The 18590-nt window shown below is 46.4% G+C and overlaps 1 protein-coding gene across 1 annotated transcript; it reads right to left on the bottom strand.

The window, feature by feature from the left end:
- Nucleotides 1-815: 815 nt before the first annotated feature.
- MPZL1 (myelin protein zero like 1) lies at nt 816-18386 on the bottom strand. Its single transcript, XM_019646931.1, has 6 exons — nt 18358-18386; nt 16526-16937; nt 13690-13903; nt 12871-13003; nt 10291-10393; nt 816-3693 (listed from the first exon to the last, which is right to left on the bottom strand). The coding sequence occupies exons 1-6, from the start codon at nt 18384-18386 to the stop codon at nt 3592-3594; spliced, it is 993 nt and encodes a 330-aa protein (XP_019502476.1). The 3' UTR covers nt 816-3591.
- Nucleotides 18387-18590: the final 204 nt, after the last annotated feature.

Raw genomic sequence — 18590 nt, 5'->3', positions numbered from 1 at the left:
AAGCACTTAGGTCTCTTTGCTGATGATAAGAACAAGGCCTTGGGTCCAACAGCGCTGGTGCCAGCCTGGCCTCTCTGGACATTCGCTGAGTGACCTTGGGCGAGTCACATGCCCAAAGCCTGACGCTGTCTTTCTGACAATGGGGTTGAGATCAGAACGAGTGTTAACTCACAGTGTGTGCAGAGTACGAAGTGCAAGTGCCCACCCGGCACACAAGCATTCAGTCGCTGTCAGTTACTACTGCTACGTCACCTTCTGTCACCCCCACCTTGCGGCATGCTCCGTGTGTCTTGTTCATTTTGTTTTCTTAAGCTTAGCAGTGCCTGGCACAGGACACTTCTCAGTACAGATCAGTTGAATGGATAAGTCCATCCGCCCGGGCCACATTTACCGAGCACCTGCCAAGTGCCAGGTACTATTCTACACACAAGGGACAGGGCAGTGAACAATGAGCAAAGTCCAGGCCTCTCGGTGCTTATGTTCTAGCAGGGAAAACAGACCTGCGCCGTGGACAGTGAGCCAGGACGAAAACGGAGCAGGACTGAGGGTGCAGGGAGAGCTGGGCGGGGCTGAGGTTGCCCTTGTACGTATCGCCAAGGCCTCTCTGAGGTGACATTTGGGCAGAGATGTAAAGGATGTGAGGGACAAATATGTGCAGAATGTGTGTTCTAGGCAGAGGGGCCGGCATAGCCTGAGGTGGGCACATGCTTTGTGCTTCTGGGAACCAGGAGGCTGCCGGGCTGCAGTGGGATGAAGGAAAAAAAGGCTATTAACTCTTTTCTACTTGATTGAAAATGAGCACACCACACAAGTCAGTAATTGAAAAAGATGTATTAAAACACTTAACAAAAGTACAATTGAAAAAGGAAACGAAAACTAATGAACCTGATGGTTTTCCCCTAGCTGGATACATGGCCATTGAAAAGCTGCAGATAGTTTGGAATTTGATCTCTTAAGTAACCCCTTGCAGGTGCCGCCTCACAGAAACCGCGTGTAATTTAAAGGCCTCCTTCTGTCGCTAAGGCATGGAAAGGGCAGCTCTTCCATCGAGAAGCTTCCAGGGACAGGGACACGGGGCCAAAGGAGAAAGGGCCAAAGACCCACCGGCGGTGGCGAGGGGTGAGGAAGCCCCGGCTGAGTGCGAGTGCGAGTGGCTTCCCTCACAGCCTGTCCCAGACCCAGGAGGGAGGCTGGTGACAGCCCTGGACGGGTGGGAGGTCGGGGAGGGGCGGGGAGGAGGTTCCTGCAGAAAGCAGCGTGCTGACAGAGTCAGAGGGTCTGGGTCTGGTTGTGTGGGGAGGTGGCATGGGGGAGCCGAGGGGACAAAGGCCATAGGTGTCATCAGAGGGAGTGCTGGCGGTGCTCTGGGTGGCAGCTCTCAGTCCTTGCAACGAAAGAAGAAATTAGGGCTCTTGCTAACAGAAGGCACTGGGAATGTAGTTTATTCACAGCAGCTGTTGAGAAAGGAGAATGCCCCCTTTTCTCTGTAAAAAACATGCCTGGAAGGAACCACGACACATATGACGGAACACACCTGCTCGTTCGACATGTGTCCTTTCTACCTTAAAAACGGCCTCCGCCAGCCGTGCAATCTCCGTGGCAAAAGCTCCCCAAGAGCGCTGCTTGCTGCCTTGGCTTCAGTTTAGAGAAGGGTGACAGCCCAACAGCCTGCCCTGCCCTCCCCAGCACCCACAGGAGGTCTTCTAAGGGCTCCTGTCGTTTTGAAAACGCACGCAGGAAGGTTTTAGGAGGCAAAGTGGGCCACTCTGTGGGCAAGTCTGTATGCGGGGCTGGGGCTCTGCGTCCCTCGCCTACGTGGGGCCCAAGGGCCCCAGACAGTGAGGGGCCCAGAGCTGGCCCAGTTCCTCCGGGCCACACAGAACGCAGACCCCACACGCCCCAGCTTCTGGAAATGGTCGGCGTGTGTGGTTACAAAACCCATGCCCTGTCTGCATTCATGTCAGTGGAGTGGCCGCCAGAGCATTATGGGAGGAACAACCAACAGTGCCTCAGAAAATAAAAGACCACACGTCGTCTGGGGGAGCCAAGTGTTGAAGCGCACATGCCCTTCCTCTATTTTATCACCTCATGACACCTTTAAATCAAATCCTGCTTTATTCCCTTATGAATTCTCTTAGAACTCAGCCTTCAAAGCCCCCCACCAAAGATGACACGGAAGCTGCTCACAGTGGACCTCAAACTGAAGGGGAGACAGACTGACACTGCCTGTCACTCCCGCTCACCCACACCTGTTCTGCGGCCATCGAGTCAGTGACTGGGCTTCCAGATCATTTTAAATGAAAAAAAATTCTTTTCAAACAAAATAACCCAGGAAATGGAGGCATAACAAACACAAGTGTTTAACGATCTTCATCATAGGTCTGAGATGGGGTGGTGGGGAGTCAATAGGAGAAAATGCATTACCGGCAGGATACCCAAATTGTCTAGATCTTCCACCATCTCGTTGTGAGTCAATTCCGTCAATGCAGGGGTGGGGTGGGGGCGGGGGACATGGAAAAGAAGCAAGCACCCCAAACCCAAACAGGAACAGAGAAGAGACTCCCAAAGTAGAAGTACTGGCCCTACTCGCTGAGTTACACAACTGGGCGGTCTTGCAGCTCAGAGGTCCTTGAGGCTCCATGAAGCCACGACCGAGGCCGCCTCCCGCGGGCAGCACAGCTGAAGCTTCAGAGAACGGGGTTCTCCAGAGCTCTGGGATGCTGCAGGCTGGCTGCCGAGTGACCCCGCTTCTGCCCACTTGGCAGGAAATGGAGCCCTCTCCTTTGGCTGCACGGAGAAGGATTTCGGCAAAGAATATCACGGACACCTTTTCCTCGCCAAATGGTACAGTCTCAAGCAAGGCCTGAGTTTTCTACTTCAATTATGGTATTGACCTAGAAGTACCTAGAAAGAAGTGACCTCTGGCCTGTAACCTGCACTAACCTTGCTAGGATGAACCCACAAGCTGATATGATAAAGGGTGCAGCGTTGAAGTCAGTCTGCACCACATACGAAGCAAAACACCGCCCTGTGTTTTAGAGAGAAAAGCATCAACAAAAGCTTCTCACGTGGTCTCCACGTGGCAGAGCTAATGGATGTTTTCTGAAAGCTGCAGCCAAACAGGCGGTGCTGACAGGGTGGCTATGTTCCCATTGTAGAATCTCCTCCACCTTCCTGCTAAATGCTAAACGCTAAGACTGGTTAAGCCCTTAGAGAGAAAGGCCATGTCTGCAGGAACACTAAAAGATCTGCTACCGTCGCAATTAAGGCAAACCATGTCTAAACGATGGGGATAGGAATGGTGCTGAATTTTCCCAACTGTAAGTGACGCTGAACACAAGTACCAAACAGCAAGACAATTCATATATATGTAGAATCATACCGCCTTTTCATCATGCAACACTGGCTTCTCACATCCAAAGATTAAATAGAATATTTATACACATCCTTTATACACATCTCTCTCCTCTAGGAATAAACACTGTGCCCAGGTCTCCAAGGCCATGCGTGGTTATGGGCTCCGCTTCTGCACGAGAGTCCAGTTTGAATTTGTTTATTGCCTGGCATAGGGCATAGGCTCCAGGTCTTCTCTTAGTTTTTCCGGATGTCTGCATACACCACAGACTCGGACTTGTTAATCTTGTCGCTGTGGTGTCCTCCAGAGTGGTCTAATTGCGCATATATGACTGGGCCCTGGAGAAAAGAAATCGAATTAGTGGTTTGGAACAACTGAGGGTCGCTTCAGGTGCAGGGGTAGAGGCATTAATTAAAGTGAGAGCATTCGGATTCTGGGGCCAAGAGTTCCGTTTAGAATGCCTTCAGCAAGACTTCTTAGGAGTATGTCCAGAACTGACTTTAAAACAAGACTGGTATATGCTGGTGATTGTTAAGGTCGGTACGTGGAGATTTGTGACGTTATTCTGTCTACGTTTGTATCTGTTTGGGAACTTCTATAACAATACAATATTCCTTCTCAGGAAGTATCCTTATCTTGATACCTGTCACAGAATTCCTCAACCCTTGTGATTGGGGTCACAGTCTTAAGGACTAAGGTGGGACGTCGACCCACCTGAGACCCACTATAAGAAACCAACATATTTGGTGGCACCCAAAGACACAATCAATTTGAACTGGTCACTTCACACACAGGTACCTAGAAAGATTTAAAATATTCTTCCACATACTTACTTAGAATTCTTTTAGTCTGATCCTATCATAACTAATAAAAATATTGCTTCTTGGATTTCCAAGATCAGGTAACTGTTTTCCCTGTTTTAAAATAAAAAAAAAACCCAAAAGAACATGATCTCCAGCTATATAAAGAGAAACCCCAGGTGGACTAAGGTAGAAGAGATAAGGAAGAGAGCTGTCAAGGTCACAGCCACGACAGCCAAGGGACGAGTGTCTGTCTGGGGGCAGGGCGAGTCCTCTGAGCAGAGCTCGGGGTGCAAACTTCAGACAGGTGCTTGTACAACACGGCCTCACAGTCCCTTCCAACCCAGAGACTCTAAAACTGTCAACAGCAACAAGAAACACAACATAGCCCCAGTTTTAGAAGAGACGTGCCAGACTGCCCAAAGCCAACTCTTCTCCCAACCCAGGGCCAGTCTCCTTGAGAAGTCTAATATGGTGCTTACTTTTCAACTTTGGAATCGTAAATGCAGTAGGCAAAAGCACGTGGTTTAAAACACACATGCGTATCCCACCCAGGAGCCCCACAGCCTGCATCCTTGAGTGTGTGAGGCAGGGTCCTGTGGCATTCAGGCACCTCAGCTTCTGCAGAGGGGACGAGTCCAGCCGTAAGGGCTTTCCCATGGATGTCTCAGGATGGCATGATAAAAATAACCCCCAGGCTGCACCCATCTGAATGCTGGCCCCTCCAGTCTGCATTCATGAGATAGTCTCCGGAGCATGGTGGTGCTGGGGGGCACCAGCCCTGTGGCCTCAGGCCTAGTTGTAACCCGCTAAGCATTAGCCTCTTTGTCTCCAAAACAGCAGTTACTAAAGCAGTGTGTGACAGGTAGCACTGAATGTACACTAGCCGTGATTATCATGAACGTCTTTCTATACTAATACACCTTAAAATACAGGTAACTGATCAAAAGACCAGGTAGCCACACTCAGTGTTTGTCTGTCTGTGATGCTCTTGTGTCTGTCACAGAACAGAACAGGTCACAACGTTAGTATTGGATCAAACAGAGGCCCTCTGTGTTCATTTCAGAAAGCTGCAAGTTAAACAGAAATCTAAAAGGAAAAGAAGTTAAAAAACAAAACAAAACATTTTCTACTACAGTTGACCCTTGAACAACACAGGTTTGAACTGCATGGGTCCACTTATATGAGGATTTTAGTCAATAAATATATTGGAAAACTTTTTGGAGATGTGTGACAATTTGTAAAAACTCACAGATGAACTGTGCAGCCTAGAAATATAGAAAAAAATAAAAAGTTAGCTCTGTCATGAATGCATAAAAATATGTGCAGACAGTAGTCTATTGTATTATTTACTACCATAAAATATACACAATAATATACAGTAGGCTATTAGGAATTAAGTTCCCAGGGGAGTCAAAAGTTATACCTGGATTTTCGACTGCACAGTGTCAGCGCCCCTAACCCCCTAGTTCTTCAAGGGTCGACTGTACTAAGGACAGAATGAAAACAAAGTGTTCTCTAGTAAGTTAACACATTGAGGACGGGACACTTAAATGTATAGATGCAAATCTGTGTCACCCGTCCACAGTGTGTTAACTGACCCCTGGTTACAGTTACTTCCAGGAATAGGACAGACCCTGAAATTAAGTTATGTAACTTTCTACATCTCCACGCTAATCTGGTGTTATATTCAAAAGCTGAAAAAGGACAATAAAATTGACATAATGATTGAATTACTTCTCACCAATGTCCAGAAAATGCCACACAGTCAGGCCTGGGCGGGACCCTGGGGGTTTACTCTGAGGAGAGATGAGCCAGTTTCTGACTCAGAGCCAGCAGGGTAAGGTGTCAGCCCTGAAAAGTCCCACTTACTGAACAGTGAACCCTCCTCTCTCTTCTGCTCGACTTCCAAGCAGGAAACCAAAGGATTTCTTTCTGGAGAAATCAACCAACCCAAGAGACAAGACCCTCAGCAACTGACATTTAGAGATGCCCCAGTGAAAACCAGCCGGCACTTTATACAGGCAGTGAAACCCACTACCCAGTAACCTCTCTACACAAAGAGTTTCCAATCACATTTGAGTGCCTTAAATGTAAAAGGACAAGCGAGGGGCGATGGTCATTTGAGGGAAGCTTCTAAGACAGAAAGACAGAAATTATAAGAGAAAAAAAGGGAATTGAAAAGAAACAGTAAAATCAAGTAACAGAAGAAAACATTAAAAAAGAAAATACAAAACAGGAGAAAAAGTGATATGCTCAAAGATACGGCAATGCATCCATGAAAACAAGGCTAGTATATCATAATCTGAAAATAAGAAACAGGTCTTAAAAAAAAAAAAAGACAGCAGAAATTAAATACTCAATAAAAGTTGGAAGAAAAAGTTGCAAAAATTTTCTAGAAAGCAGAACAAAACCTGCAAAACAGAAAAAAAAAAAAAGAAAAAAAAAAGACAACTAAAGGATTGATGCATGAGATGGTCCAATTCCTAATGGGAATTTCCAAGACAGTGAACAGAAAATGATAGGAGGAAAATGTCCAAAGAATAATGGAAGAAAATACCCTAAAACTGAAGGACATAGTTTTCAGATTGAAAGAACCCACTGAGTAGCCAGCACAATGAATAAAAACAAGACCCACAATTTTATGAAATTTCAGAACACAAGGAATAAAAACCATTCTAAGAAAGGGGAACAAAACCGGTCCCACACAAAGGCGCAGGAATCAGTATCTACTTAGCGCTGGAAGCTAGAAAAGTCAGCAATGCCTAAAAATGCTGAAGAAAAATGATTTCCAACCTGGAATCCTACCCACCCAGATTATCAATCAAGCTTGGGGGAGGAGAATAAAAACAATTTTAGACAGGCTCAAAACAAATGTATTCTCTTACAGTGTTGGAGGTCAGAGGTCTGAAATGGGTCTCCCTGGACTAAAGTCAGTCAGCAGGGCTGCGTTCCTTCTGGGGGCTCCAGGGAGAAACTGCACCCTTTCCCTTGCCTTTCCAGCTACGGAAGCCGCCTGCATTCCTTGGCTCGTGATCTCTGCCTCCATCACCTTCAAAGCCAGCGCATAGCATCTTTAAATGTCTCTCTGATTCTGGCCCTTCTGCCCCCCTCTTACAAGGACCCTATGATTTCACTGGGCCCACGTGGATAAGCCAGGAAAATATCCCCATCTCGGCATCCTGAACACAGCTACAAAGACCCTTTCCACAGGTAAGGTAACGTATCTCACGGGTCCCAGGGACCAGGATGTGGACCCCTCTGGAGGTCATTATTCTGCCTATCATACAAAGCCTCAAAATTTTTATCTCCGGTGCATCCATTCTCGAGAAGTCATGGAAGACACGTTCCACTACGATATGGGAGTGAACTAAAAAGGTGAGAACTTGAGGTCTAAAAGAAGAGGGGGAAAGAAAATTCCTTGGGAGGGCACGCCCAAGATGATTGCTACCCAGCAGCCTAAAGCACGACAGAGCCAGAAGATGCTAACAGGTACGGAACCAACAGAAGACATAACATGTCTGAGTGTTCAGAGGTTTTAAGTGGCGAGTTTTGAAATGGTATACAAATACGTACTCAGAACACCAAGCAAATAAAAAACAAGGCAAACATTGGTGCCACAAAAACAAGAAAACTGTACAAGAAAGCAAATGTGTGTGGTACAATGGTTAAAAACAAAACAAAACAGGGTCACACAAGGTTGAAAAATAACTACCCGAGTACAGTGAGCTAACCATACTGGAAAGAGGCATGTCTGCGTATATGTATATGTATCCGTGTGTTGGGAAGAAGGACTGGGGGGAGAAAAGAAATTCTCATTTCCCTAATATGGAGTCAATAAATAATATCTAAAACTGAAAAATCTAGAAGTGGCAATATAATAAAACTATTTAGAAATATGAAGATCAATACCAGAAGAAATGGCTAAAAGAATGGAAAAGTGTTTGGCGGTTAGTTCTTTAAATTTCTTTTCTCACTCCCCTCTTTCCATTCCTTCTCAGACTCCAGTCAGGTTGCTGGACACTGTCCACTGGCTTACTCCTGCAGGTCCGTTCACTTCCCCAGCCTTTCTCTTCATTTTGGATAGTTTCTATTGCCGTGTCTTCAAGTTTACTGATCATTTCTTCTGTAGAATCTAATCTGTTGTTTATGCCATTCAATTTGTTTTTCCATTTCTAGAAATTCCATTTTGGCCTTTTTGATATTTCTAGTTCTCTCCTCATGATGTCAAGCTTTCCTGTATATCCTTCCATTTGTGTATAAGATTTAGAATACTTGTTTTAAAGTCCTTGTCCTTGAATCCCATCATCTCTGTCACGTCCAGGTTTGTTTCTACTGATTGATTTTTCTCCTCATTACGTGTTTTATTTTCCTGCTTCTTTTTATGCACAGTAATTTTCAACTGATGCTCGAGATTGTGGATTTTACATTGTTTGGGGGCTGGATTTTTGTTGTATTCTTGTAAAGCGTGTTGGATTTTTGTTCTGGCATGCAGTTAAAATACTTTTAGATCAGTTTTAGTCTTTAAAGGCTTCCTTTCGTTGAAAGCTTTGTTCGGGTGGGTCCATAGTTTCCACATCCTGGTGCTAACTTAGCCCCATTCCTAAGGCATGATCATTCTGAGGACCCCAGCCCATACCCTGGATATTAAGAGGTCTCTCCACGGCGGCTTTTAGGAACACCAACTGTGTGAGCTCCAGGCACGGTGCAAACTCCTGCTTCTCAGGTGGTTCTTTCTGTCTGTGTGCAGTTTCTTCTCTGGTTCTCTGCCTCATAAACCCTAGTGGCCTTGGCCTCCCCATTCTCTGCCTTCTGCCTCCTCACCTCAGTGAGACCACTGAGCTGTGTCTGTTTCCCCTCCCAGCACTGCAGTCTGGAAAGTGCCTCAAAGCAGTAACTGGGGCCATCACAGGGTTCCCCTGGTTTGTTTCCTGTCTCTAAGGGGTCACAGTGCTACACACACAACCTAATTTCCAATGTCCGACAACCATCTTTTATATCTTTCTAGTTTGTTTTCAACAGATGAGCAACGCCCACAGCACTTCAAGGGCAAAAGAAAAAGCTCCCACGGCTTCTGTCGATGCGACATCTATCTGCAACGCTCGTGTTTTTGGCCACGACCCTATTCCCACTCACAGTCCAAATGAGTGACCTGAGGTATCTGAGGGTACACTATTTAATCAGAGAAACCAACACAGAGAGAGACAGACAGACAGACAGAAAAGGAATAAGGGGTGAGCCTGATGCTGTGCCAGACAATGTGCTATCCGGAAACCCGAGTCCTAGCCCCAGTGCTGTTACTACCTGGCTACATGCTTTTAGTAATCCGTCCTCACAGGGCCAGTTTCCTCACCACACATAAAAACTGGAATGCGACTATGGGTACTTCTTCCACAAAACACTGTTGTTCTTTTCTTTTCTTCCTCTTAAATCCATCTGCCCCCACAAAGCACCTTCTTGGGACAAAGCTATGACTGGCCAAATTCCTTAGAACGCGTTCCACCCCAGAAGAAAAGAATGGCATTGAGCTACGGAGTTTCTGCCATGCCACAACGAGAGTTATGACAGCATCGCCAAAACCAACATCAACCATGATGCTAGTTCCAAATAAAAGTTATTTGCCTTCGGTGCTTTCTACAAAAAGTAGGAACCAAAACCTCTGCTTGTTCCTCCAGTCTGCTAATCATTCAGCAAAACGCTGCTAGAGAAGCCACACAACATGATTTCGTTTTATTATCAACACCCCAATCAAGTTTTCCCTGCTAATGCCTCGTCTCATAAAGCACATCAAGGCGGAACCCAGTTCACTGGATTTATCTCCCTGCGCGATTAAAGAAGAATCTTATACACCTGACAAAGCCACCTCCTAATTCCACGTGGGCCAAAGCAGCCACGTTATGAGTCAACAGTCTGTTAGCGGTGGTTTGGTGGAAAACGTTCCTCAGGTCAGACTCCTCTCCACATATTTGCGTGTGGTCTTCCTGAAAGAGCTCTTTAATTCCCTCTCCCTCTCTCTGTCTGTCTGTTTCCATCTGTCTGTCTGCCTCTCGCTCTCTTTCTCTGTCATGGCTCAGGATTCCTTCGGGTGCCCTGGGAAGTGACGCAGCCCCCAGCTGCAGCGCAGTCAGCTGTTACCTGGTGAGATGCAGAAGGCAGGCTCTTTACTAGACCCTCTGTGTCGGAGGGGGACTTCCGTGGAGCCTGCTTAACCGGTGACACACTCTCTGATGTGCTGCAGCTGATAAGTTGGCAATTTGGAGAACAAATGTAAAGAAACAATTTTTTTTTAAATAAATGGAAACAAAAACATAGAAATGCAAGTGATGACAAGCTAAAGCAGCAGATGTATAAAAAACAAAACACAACAAAACAATGGATGTCAAAACAATCACATATCTTGAAACAACACGCTATCCCTGACCCTTATCTTTCCAAGTCAATGAAGCCACTGCTGGGGGAGGTGCAGACACTGGTGTGGTGGAAACGCCTTTCCCCATTTACAGTAACGATGTCTGCTGGGTGGGGTTCGGCTAGGATTTACCCTTTGGGGCTTTGTCTTTTGCCCCCACCTCCTTTGGGGTGAAGGTTTAAGGGGGCGAGCTCTACCTTTTGGATGGTAATTCACTTTTGTGCTCATCAAATGTATCTTTGGAATGGATTTCAAAAATTACAGATGCAACCCGGGTCATAGTCTTGACGCCTCATTCTATCCAATCCCTAGTTCCCCATATTGAGTTTCCACCAATAAATACCATCTCCAAACCCAGAGACCAGAGTGCCATGTCACACAGGCTGAGCTTTTACAGGGGGCACAGGGGTCTTTAACAAGCCTGGGCTCATAAATAAATTGGGGAAAGTGAATGCCAGGATGTAACACCTTAGGGGTGTGTCATCAATAGAGCTTATGTCCTTTATGATGTATATATTTTTTTAAATCTTAAGAGTTTGGGGAGGATCACATTTAAAGTGTCATTACTAAGCCCAAAGCATATAACGCATTCTGCTAACTGTGCTTTCTCTGAAATGGGGCTTATCTGCCCCAAACCAAAATGGTTTGACAGATATTCTAACACAAAGGGGTCTCAATCATTAATAATACAATTCACATATGGAATAAAAACCACACACACACACACACACACACACACACACGCACGCACACGCGCGCACACACACGCACACGCACACGCGCACACACGAAGGCATTTTACGCAATGAACATATATACTCAGATGATCATAAACTTCTATGTAACCTGATCACCCCATTTTGTTGGGACACTATGACAACACATTTCTAATACAGACACGTGACATATTTGTGGACAGACCATAATAGCGGTTGTGTTAGCTCAGAGCTAGTCGGTTAGTGCCAACAGGGGACGTGAGCTGAGTATGTACAGGTGACTATTAACAGCAACGGGGAATGGGATTAGTTACCATGTGTCTAGTGGGGGTGGTAGAGGAGACCCAGCCCGGTTAGAGTCCCAGGGTGTCATCTATGTCAGCTTTTCTTAAGAAGTGGAAGATTAGCAGGACCTGATCCCAGGACACCAAGGTAGAAAAGGCGGGGGAGGGGAAAAAAAACCAGAGTAAGAAGAACAGCAGCGTTCACCAGGCCATGCAGCATTCTAAAGCACACTTCTCTGCCCTTCTATTAACCCAAAAGCAAGAGCCACCGAGGCTGGCACGCCCGCACCCTGGATTAGTCTCATGTTGAAAACCCAGCACTCCGGCGACAGTTGATCAAAACACACTCACCATGCAAGGGGCTAGATTAGGTCAGCAGAACAGGCATTCCAAGCCAGTGGGATTGGAGTTTGACACTCACACTTGTTAAAACACAGCACTCTTCCTAAAAAACTAGAGCCGCAGAGCCCAGAGAGAGATAGAGAGAGAGAGGTTCCCACCGTCCACCAGCCTGGGAGTCCAGGGCATGCAAGCCTCAGAGCACAGTGCCCTCGGGATGGTTAAGGGTAGCTGGAACCCCGCCTTCACTGTGTCTTACCGCGCGTCCTACTTAGCTTATGTGGGTTAGCTTTCCAGCTGGAGCGGGGAAGAGAGAAGGTGTTTCAATTAGACACACACCCTGTGCTCAAGTGTGTTCTCTTGGAGAAGCCGTAAACAAAAAGAGACTCTACTTTTCTTTCCTGCTGGTATATGTTGGTGCTCAACCCTCATTATCCCAGGTTAAGTGAGCCCAGCCATGCATTGAAGAATGATCAAAGCCACACGACTGCCAACAAAACTATAAAAAGAAGAAGCCCTGTGTCATTGCCTTGGGTGGGGGTGGGGGTCATTTATCAGCACGGCACTTCTTGACTAGTTTTATATTTGCCTAACTGAAAGCAAGAACCTGATGAGATTATTGCCAAGCGCTGAAAATGAAACCCTTAAATTGGGTAAGTGATGTCTGTGGCTTAACCATGCCCATGGCAGAGTGGATGCTACTGAAACACTGAGCTCAGACTGCTGAACAGCTCACAGCCCCAAACCTGGGAAAGAAACTGTAAAACAGGGGTTAGTGTCATGTCCCACGTTTCCTAGCGGGCCACTGAGCTCTGCTCGTCCGTGTCAGGACGCCTCCTAAGGAGACTGCCCAATTCTGGCACGAAAGCTGATTCTTCACCATTCTTTTTCCATAAAAAAATACCAACGTTTTTATAACCCTTGATTCCTTCCCTCCGGCCGTCCCCCCAAAGGCAGCGTTTCGTACCCGGTGTAATCCCGTTTAGAGTTTCTCCTTCTGTAGAGGACAGCCAGAACTGTGCTGATGAGCAGGATGACACCTACGACCACAGCAGTCACTATCCCCACCACCACCCAAACCGGAAACACGGGCACAATCTCTAGAGAGAAAGAACAAAACAGTGTTATGGTTCATTGCAACAGAGAAGAAACAGGATTGTATTCCATTACTAAGCAAGTGGCTTCCCTTAGCAGTTATCACCCCTGCTCCGTTATCATCCAAATGATGAAATCCTAGCATCTGAGTAAAGGCATACAAACATTAGCTGAGAAAGAAGGAACTACGCGGCTAAGCGTCTCTACACACCCCATTCCTCTCCAGGTGCTAAAATCAAAGGAACATTAGGGGTGTGATGTGACCCTGAACCACTCTCTCCCACAAAGCAGAGCCAGACACCAGAACCTGCATTTCCTGCTTATTCTCAAAAAGGGGAAGAAACAGCTGTACTGTTTTTGCAAATGTTAAAACTTTGTCCTAGAAAATATCAAAACAGTATTCATCTTCCTTCCCACTGCTCAGCCCATCCAACCATAGTGAACGTGACTTGCTAATTCACACCGAAAAACGAACATTGCCGAAGTCGGATCCATAGGCTTCCGACAGCAGGTGTATAAATGGAGAGACGGGTTAGCAGGGGCGGCAGTCCCCGGCCCCACGGAAGTGGAGGGCACAGCTGTATGGCAAAAATACTCCTTTCGAACACACCCAGAAATGTCCCTTTTGTTCTCCAACTAAACACAAGATCAAGGGGACTACGTCATTACTGCCGAAATACTCAGGAAGCACCTTTCTCTACAACATAGAGCCGAATGTGTCCCGGCTGCGCGACGATGTCCGGAGGGTTTTTGACGTCACAGATGTAGGTGCCATTGTGTATAAACTGCATATTTTCTATGTTGATGGATGCGTCTTTCTTGTCGAGGTCTCCGGCCCAGCTGATTCTGTCCTTAAATGGTGGGTAATTCCCGGGATACACTTGCCCTTGGGAGTAGTGGAAAAACTGCAATTAGAAAAGAAAGAATACATGAGCTATTCTCAAAGGCAGGAGTTCTAAGCTCCACAACGGGCATGCTGTGAACAGTTCTTTTAAAAAGACTTCATGCAGGAAGAAACGCATCATATTACAGATCTCGCGTGGAATCTAAGCCTGGCTGGGGCTTAAAAATCATGGGGCTCAATCCTGTTTCAGTTGAAGAAATAAACTCCTGTGTCATCTCTAATCCTCTCGATACCCAGTGATGTAGCAGTTACCACCCCTATTTTGATAAATGAGGGAACGGAGACTGAAAGAAGCCCCTTGCCCAAGGTCACCATGGTAACAGGTGGTGATGCAGTGTCAAAGTCAGGACCATCTGCCGAGACAGCACTCTTGCCAGGGCACCACGATGGGGCCGGTGAGTGCAAAGGTTCAGTCTTAATTCACAAAGCTTACCATTAAGACACAGAAAGGAGCCCAAGTATCACAGATCAGTTAATCCGATGGGCTTCTCCCTCTTACTTAATTAGTTTCCCACGGAACAAAGGAGCACAGCCCAGACAACCCAAAATGGTCTCGCCTGCCTTTGACGGTTCAGCCTTCAGGCCCTTTCCTTTTCCCCTTTCACTCTCCTCTCAGACCGGCTTTTAGCAAAGGGACTCATTTCTCACAGTAACTTTGCCAAACCCAGGACCTGGGAAGTGAGGTAAGGCCTCGTAGGGGGGTGTCCTAATCTTGGCTTCAATCCAAGCAGCTCAGCTGGAGGTTTGATGACTTGGTTCTTATTCATGGCTGGGGTGACAGTGGGGCTAGGAATAAAAATCAGTAGGAGAGTGCCGCTGGCATTTCAAAGAGGGCATTTTCAGCGCACCCTGAGCACACCAAAACCCCCTGCACAATCGCATCCACTCGTATAGATTTACTGGCCATCTATATTTTCTTAACTCCCAAACTCTTCTCTCTACCCATAGGGTTCCCCTGAGCTCTAGACTCCTCTCCCAACTGCCTACTCACCTCACCACCCCGCTGCCCCTGCCCTCCAACCTTGGAAGGAGTTCTCCCATGAACTTCATCTTCTACCTGTATATCTCACCTTGGCTGATGGCTCCACCCAATCTCCCAAACCATAGATTTGGAGGAGTCCTTGATTCCTCTCTTCCTTCCTACCCAGTTAATCTCCCAATCCTATCAGTCCTACCACCTAAATTTCTCTCTTCTCTATTTAATTCCCACTGATAATCCTGATTTGATGCCCTTATCATCTCGGACTATGGCCTCTTCACTGGCCTCAAGCTCCTCTAATCCATCCTCCACAAGCCCAAATGACCACTGAAAAATAACAACAGCAGGACATCTATTAAACATGTCCCCTGAGCTGAACATAACTGAATTCTTGTTAAGAATTCTGAAGGCTCTGAGATGTTACCCTCCTTGCCATGGGTTCACGGAGGCTGGCAGAAGACACAGGATTCCCGTGAAGTCTTCATTCCCATGACGAAGACTTGGAGACAAAGGACCTGATTACTTCTGACACAGCAAGCAGCATGTTTTTATCTGTGGCCCTTACCCCCCCCCACCCCCAAGTCCCCCAGGGATGGCCTGGAGGGTGCTCAGATGGATGCTACGCACACAGAGGCTTTGTGACACAGCAGAGCCCCAAGCTTAGGGAACCCAAATCTTTTATAACGGGCAGTAAGCCCATCTGACCTTTGCCCCAAAGGGAGACTTATCTCTCCTATACTGGACAGTAAGCAAACCTGTCTGCTATTCCCAAGGACACACCATCCCTGTCTTCCAAGGCTGGTGACTGTACAAGAAAGGCAACCAGTGTCTGCTGGCAAGATGTGCAGAAACATGAAACACCCATGAAAAATGACGTTCGATGCCCATAACTGCCCTGCAAGGTGAGACTCGCCTGCCAGGTGCTCACACTCATAACACTCCTCTGTGAGACATTCTATTATCTCCATTTTACAGACAAGAGTCCACATTTAATAAGCACCCACTGTACAACCAGCACTCATCTCCTTACTGACTAACCTACCTTTCAACCCTCTGGCCCTGCATTTCTGTTCTGCCACTCACAGTGATGTCACTGACGTGCCATTCTTACCCCTAATTGTTCCCCAAGAGAGAGCAGACATTGCTTTACACATTTCTGAAGACCCTACAGACCCACTGAATATTGTTGAATCAGATGGACTATAAGATAAATCCAGAAACTTGTAATTAAATCAGAAAGGAGAGAGGGAAAGAGAGAGAACAAACACTTAAAAGAAATACGCATAAAATGGGGCAGACGGAGGCTGAAAAGAGGCAGGATAAAGCGTGATCAGAGTCCGCAAGGTCAGTCAGGGGCTGCTCTGTGGAAAAGGTCAATTTCACTGGGATGTGATGGTGGAGGAGCTGGGGGGATGGCAAGGCAAGAGTGACACGCAGGGACAAGGAAAGAACGGCACTTCGGAGGTGCCGAACTTATTTTTTCCTGGAGAGTCTGACGTAAGACAGGGGCCTTGAAGTCTGTGCTAGACGCCAAACTCCCTCGGTTGTGGAAGTGAGTCATCAGAAGAACAGTTCGCTAATCACACGACATCAGGAGAGAAGCCTGTGGGGTAGAACCCGCCGGGAGCTGTCAAGCACTCTTACCGACACGGTGGTGTCGGCCCCCTCTGGCTGGAAACTCCAGGAGACAGTGGTCAATGTGCCGGTGGTGTTGGTAGACTTGAACTTGCATGTCAGCTTCCCTTGGGTCCCGTTTGCCACGAAGATTTCCTTGGGTGTATATACCTCCAGGGCCGCTGCGCCACTGGTCACTGGAGAGAGAGGAACAGGAAAGCGTGAGCACGGATACCACGGTGCACATTCAGCGGAGATGCCAAAAGATACAAGAAGATTGCTAGATACATACACTGAGCCACTGCCATCGTGTACTCTACGTTCCCAGCAGAATATTCTATAGCCAGGTACTTCCGGCAAACAGGATATGCTGCTGATGGTCTGGGATTTGTTTTGTTTCGTTTTGTCTTTTTGTAAGAAGATATTTTTACTAGTACTACAGCTTATTCATTCACTTACTGAGGGACATCTTGGTTGCTTCTCTGGCGGTCTGTTTTTAATAATGTGGCGGCCATGTTTTTACTTCTTTAAATAGTTCTCATGTTCACCTGTTACATTTCAGTTGAAAGGACATTGAACTTTTTCATATTTAAAGCAATTAAAACTATTCTAGATATCACTTCATTTTAAAGCCATGTTTATTATTTAACTGAACCTTTTCCTACAAAGGATTTAAGGCAGAAAAAAAAATCGTGTATCTTACTTTCATTAGTGGACTCTTACCCACCATTAGATTTCAGTTTGCTAGATACATGTGTACTCAGGAAATAGCCACACGGGGTCACGTTTTCATTTACCCACTGAGTTTTTTCAGTTAGCTTAAGCCCAGGAAATAGTAGTTAAAATGTCTATCACTTTGGAATACAAAAATAACTCTTTTTTTCAAGATCTATAATCAGAGGCAACCGCAGGAAATATTAAGCATTGCTGCTGATATTAAATCATCTTTGCTCAAAAAGAGATATTTTCATGGACTAAACGAACGTTAGGAAAAAAACAACAAAAAACTTACTTGGCCTAAGACTGGAAACAATGAGAACTAATACAGACAAGATTAAAAACACCCATCTTCAAAATAAGATATTTTTTAAAGCGATAGTTTCAAGAGAATCCCTATCTACAGTGTTCCAATTATTCTTAGAATGTAAGAGACGAGCAGAATAAGGAGGGGTATTGTCACCCGGGACTGAGAGTCACATTCAGAATTTTTTTCTTCCCGAGGTCTTCACTCTGAGTCCAGGCCAAGGGGAACAAGAGAACTCCCCCAGCCCTGCCAACCATCTTCCAAATGTTTATTCTCAGGACACAATGGGCACTTTTGGCTATTCTTTTAAATAAACTGATAGCCACACTACATCAAGCAGATTTTTTGTCTGCTGAAGAGGGTGGATTATTATTATAGGGAACAATGGATTATTATTTGTGGTCCAAGCCTCAAAACAAGCCCTTCTTTTACACAAGAAGCCAACAAAAGGCATCCCTTGCCATTGTGGGAAGGCAAGAAAGCAGCCCTAGGGGAACTTGAGTTCAAAAGTGAAGGACAGAGCACAGACTGGACGCCGTGACCAGTTTATTTCAGGAAGCAGCTCTGGTTTGAAACCCTCATTTACTCTGTGATTTCGACCAGTTTTCTCCACAGTGACGAGCAAGGAAAGGCAGGGTCTTTACAGCCAGTAAACACGGCTTCTCAAACCAGGGCTGCCACACCGCCTACTTGCAAGGCTGTCCCGCGGAGATGTGATATAAAGATGGAAGCGGGCCAAGGGTCCAAGTTGACAGCCAGGGAATTCTGACCAAAAAGACTCACCAAATCCCTAAATGGCTTTTAGACAATCTGTTTAAGATAGGCTTAATTTAATTACGCCACCGTCTTGATCCAAGCCACCGCCATCTTTGACTTAGGTTATTTCAGTGGTTCCCTAAGCTGGTGTCTCTGCCTCCACCTTCAGCCACTTACCTGCAGCCAATCCACGGGGAGGCCAGAGATCTGGTCAAAATGCAAGTCAGATCTTACCACTCCTCTGCTCAAAACTCTCTAGGGTCCCCTACACCAGCCAGGATCAGGTCCAAGTCCACACAGGCCCAGAAAGTGGCA

The sequence above is a fragment of the Hipposideros armiger genome, unplaced genomic scaffold, assembly GCF_001890085.2.
Source record: "Hipposideros armiger isolate ML-2016 unplaced genomic scaffold, ASM189008v1 scaffold_6, whole genome shotgun sequence".
NCBI lineage: Eukaryota > Metazoa > Chordata > Mammalia > Chiroptera > Hipposideridae > Hipposideros > Hipposideros armiger.
This window is presented reverse-complemented; position numbering and strand designations above follow the sequence as displayed.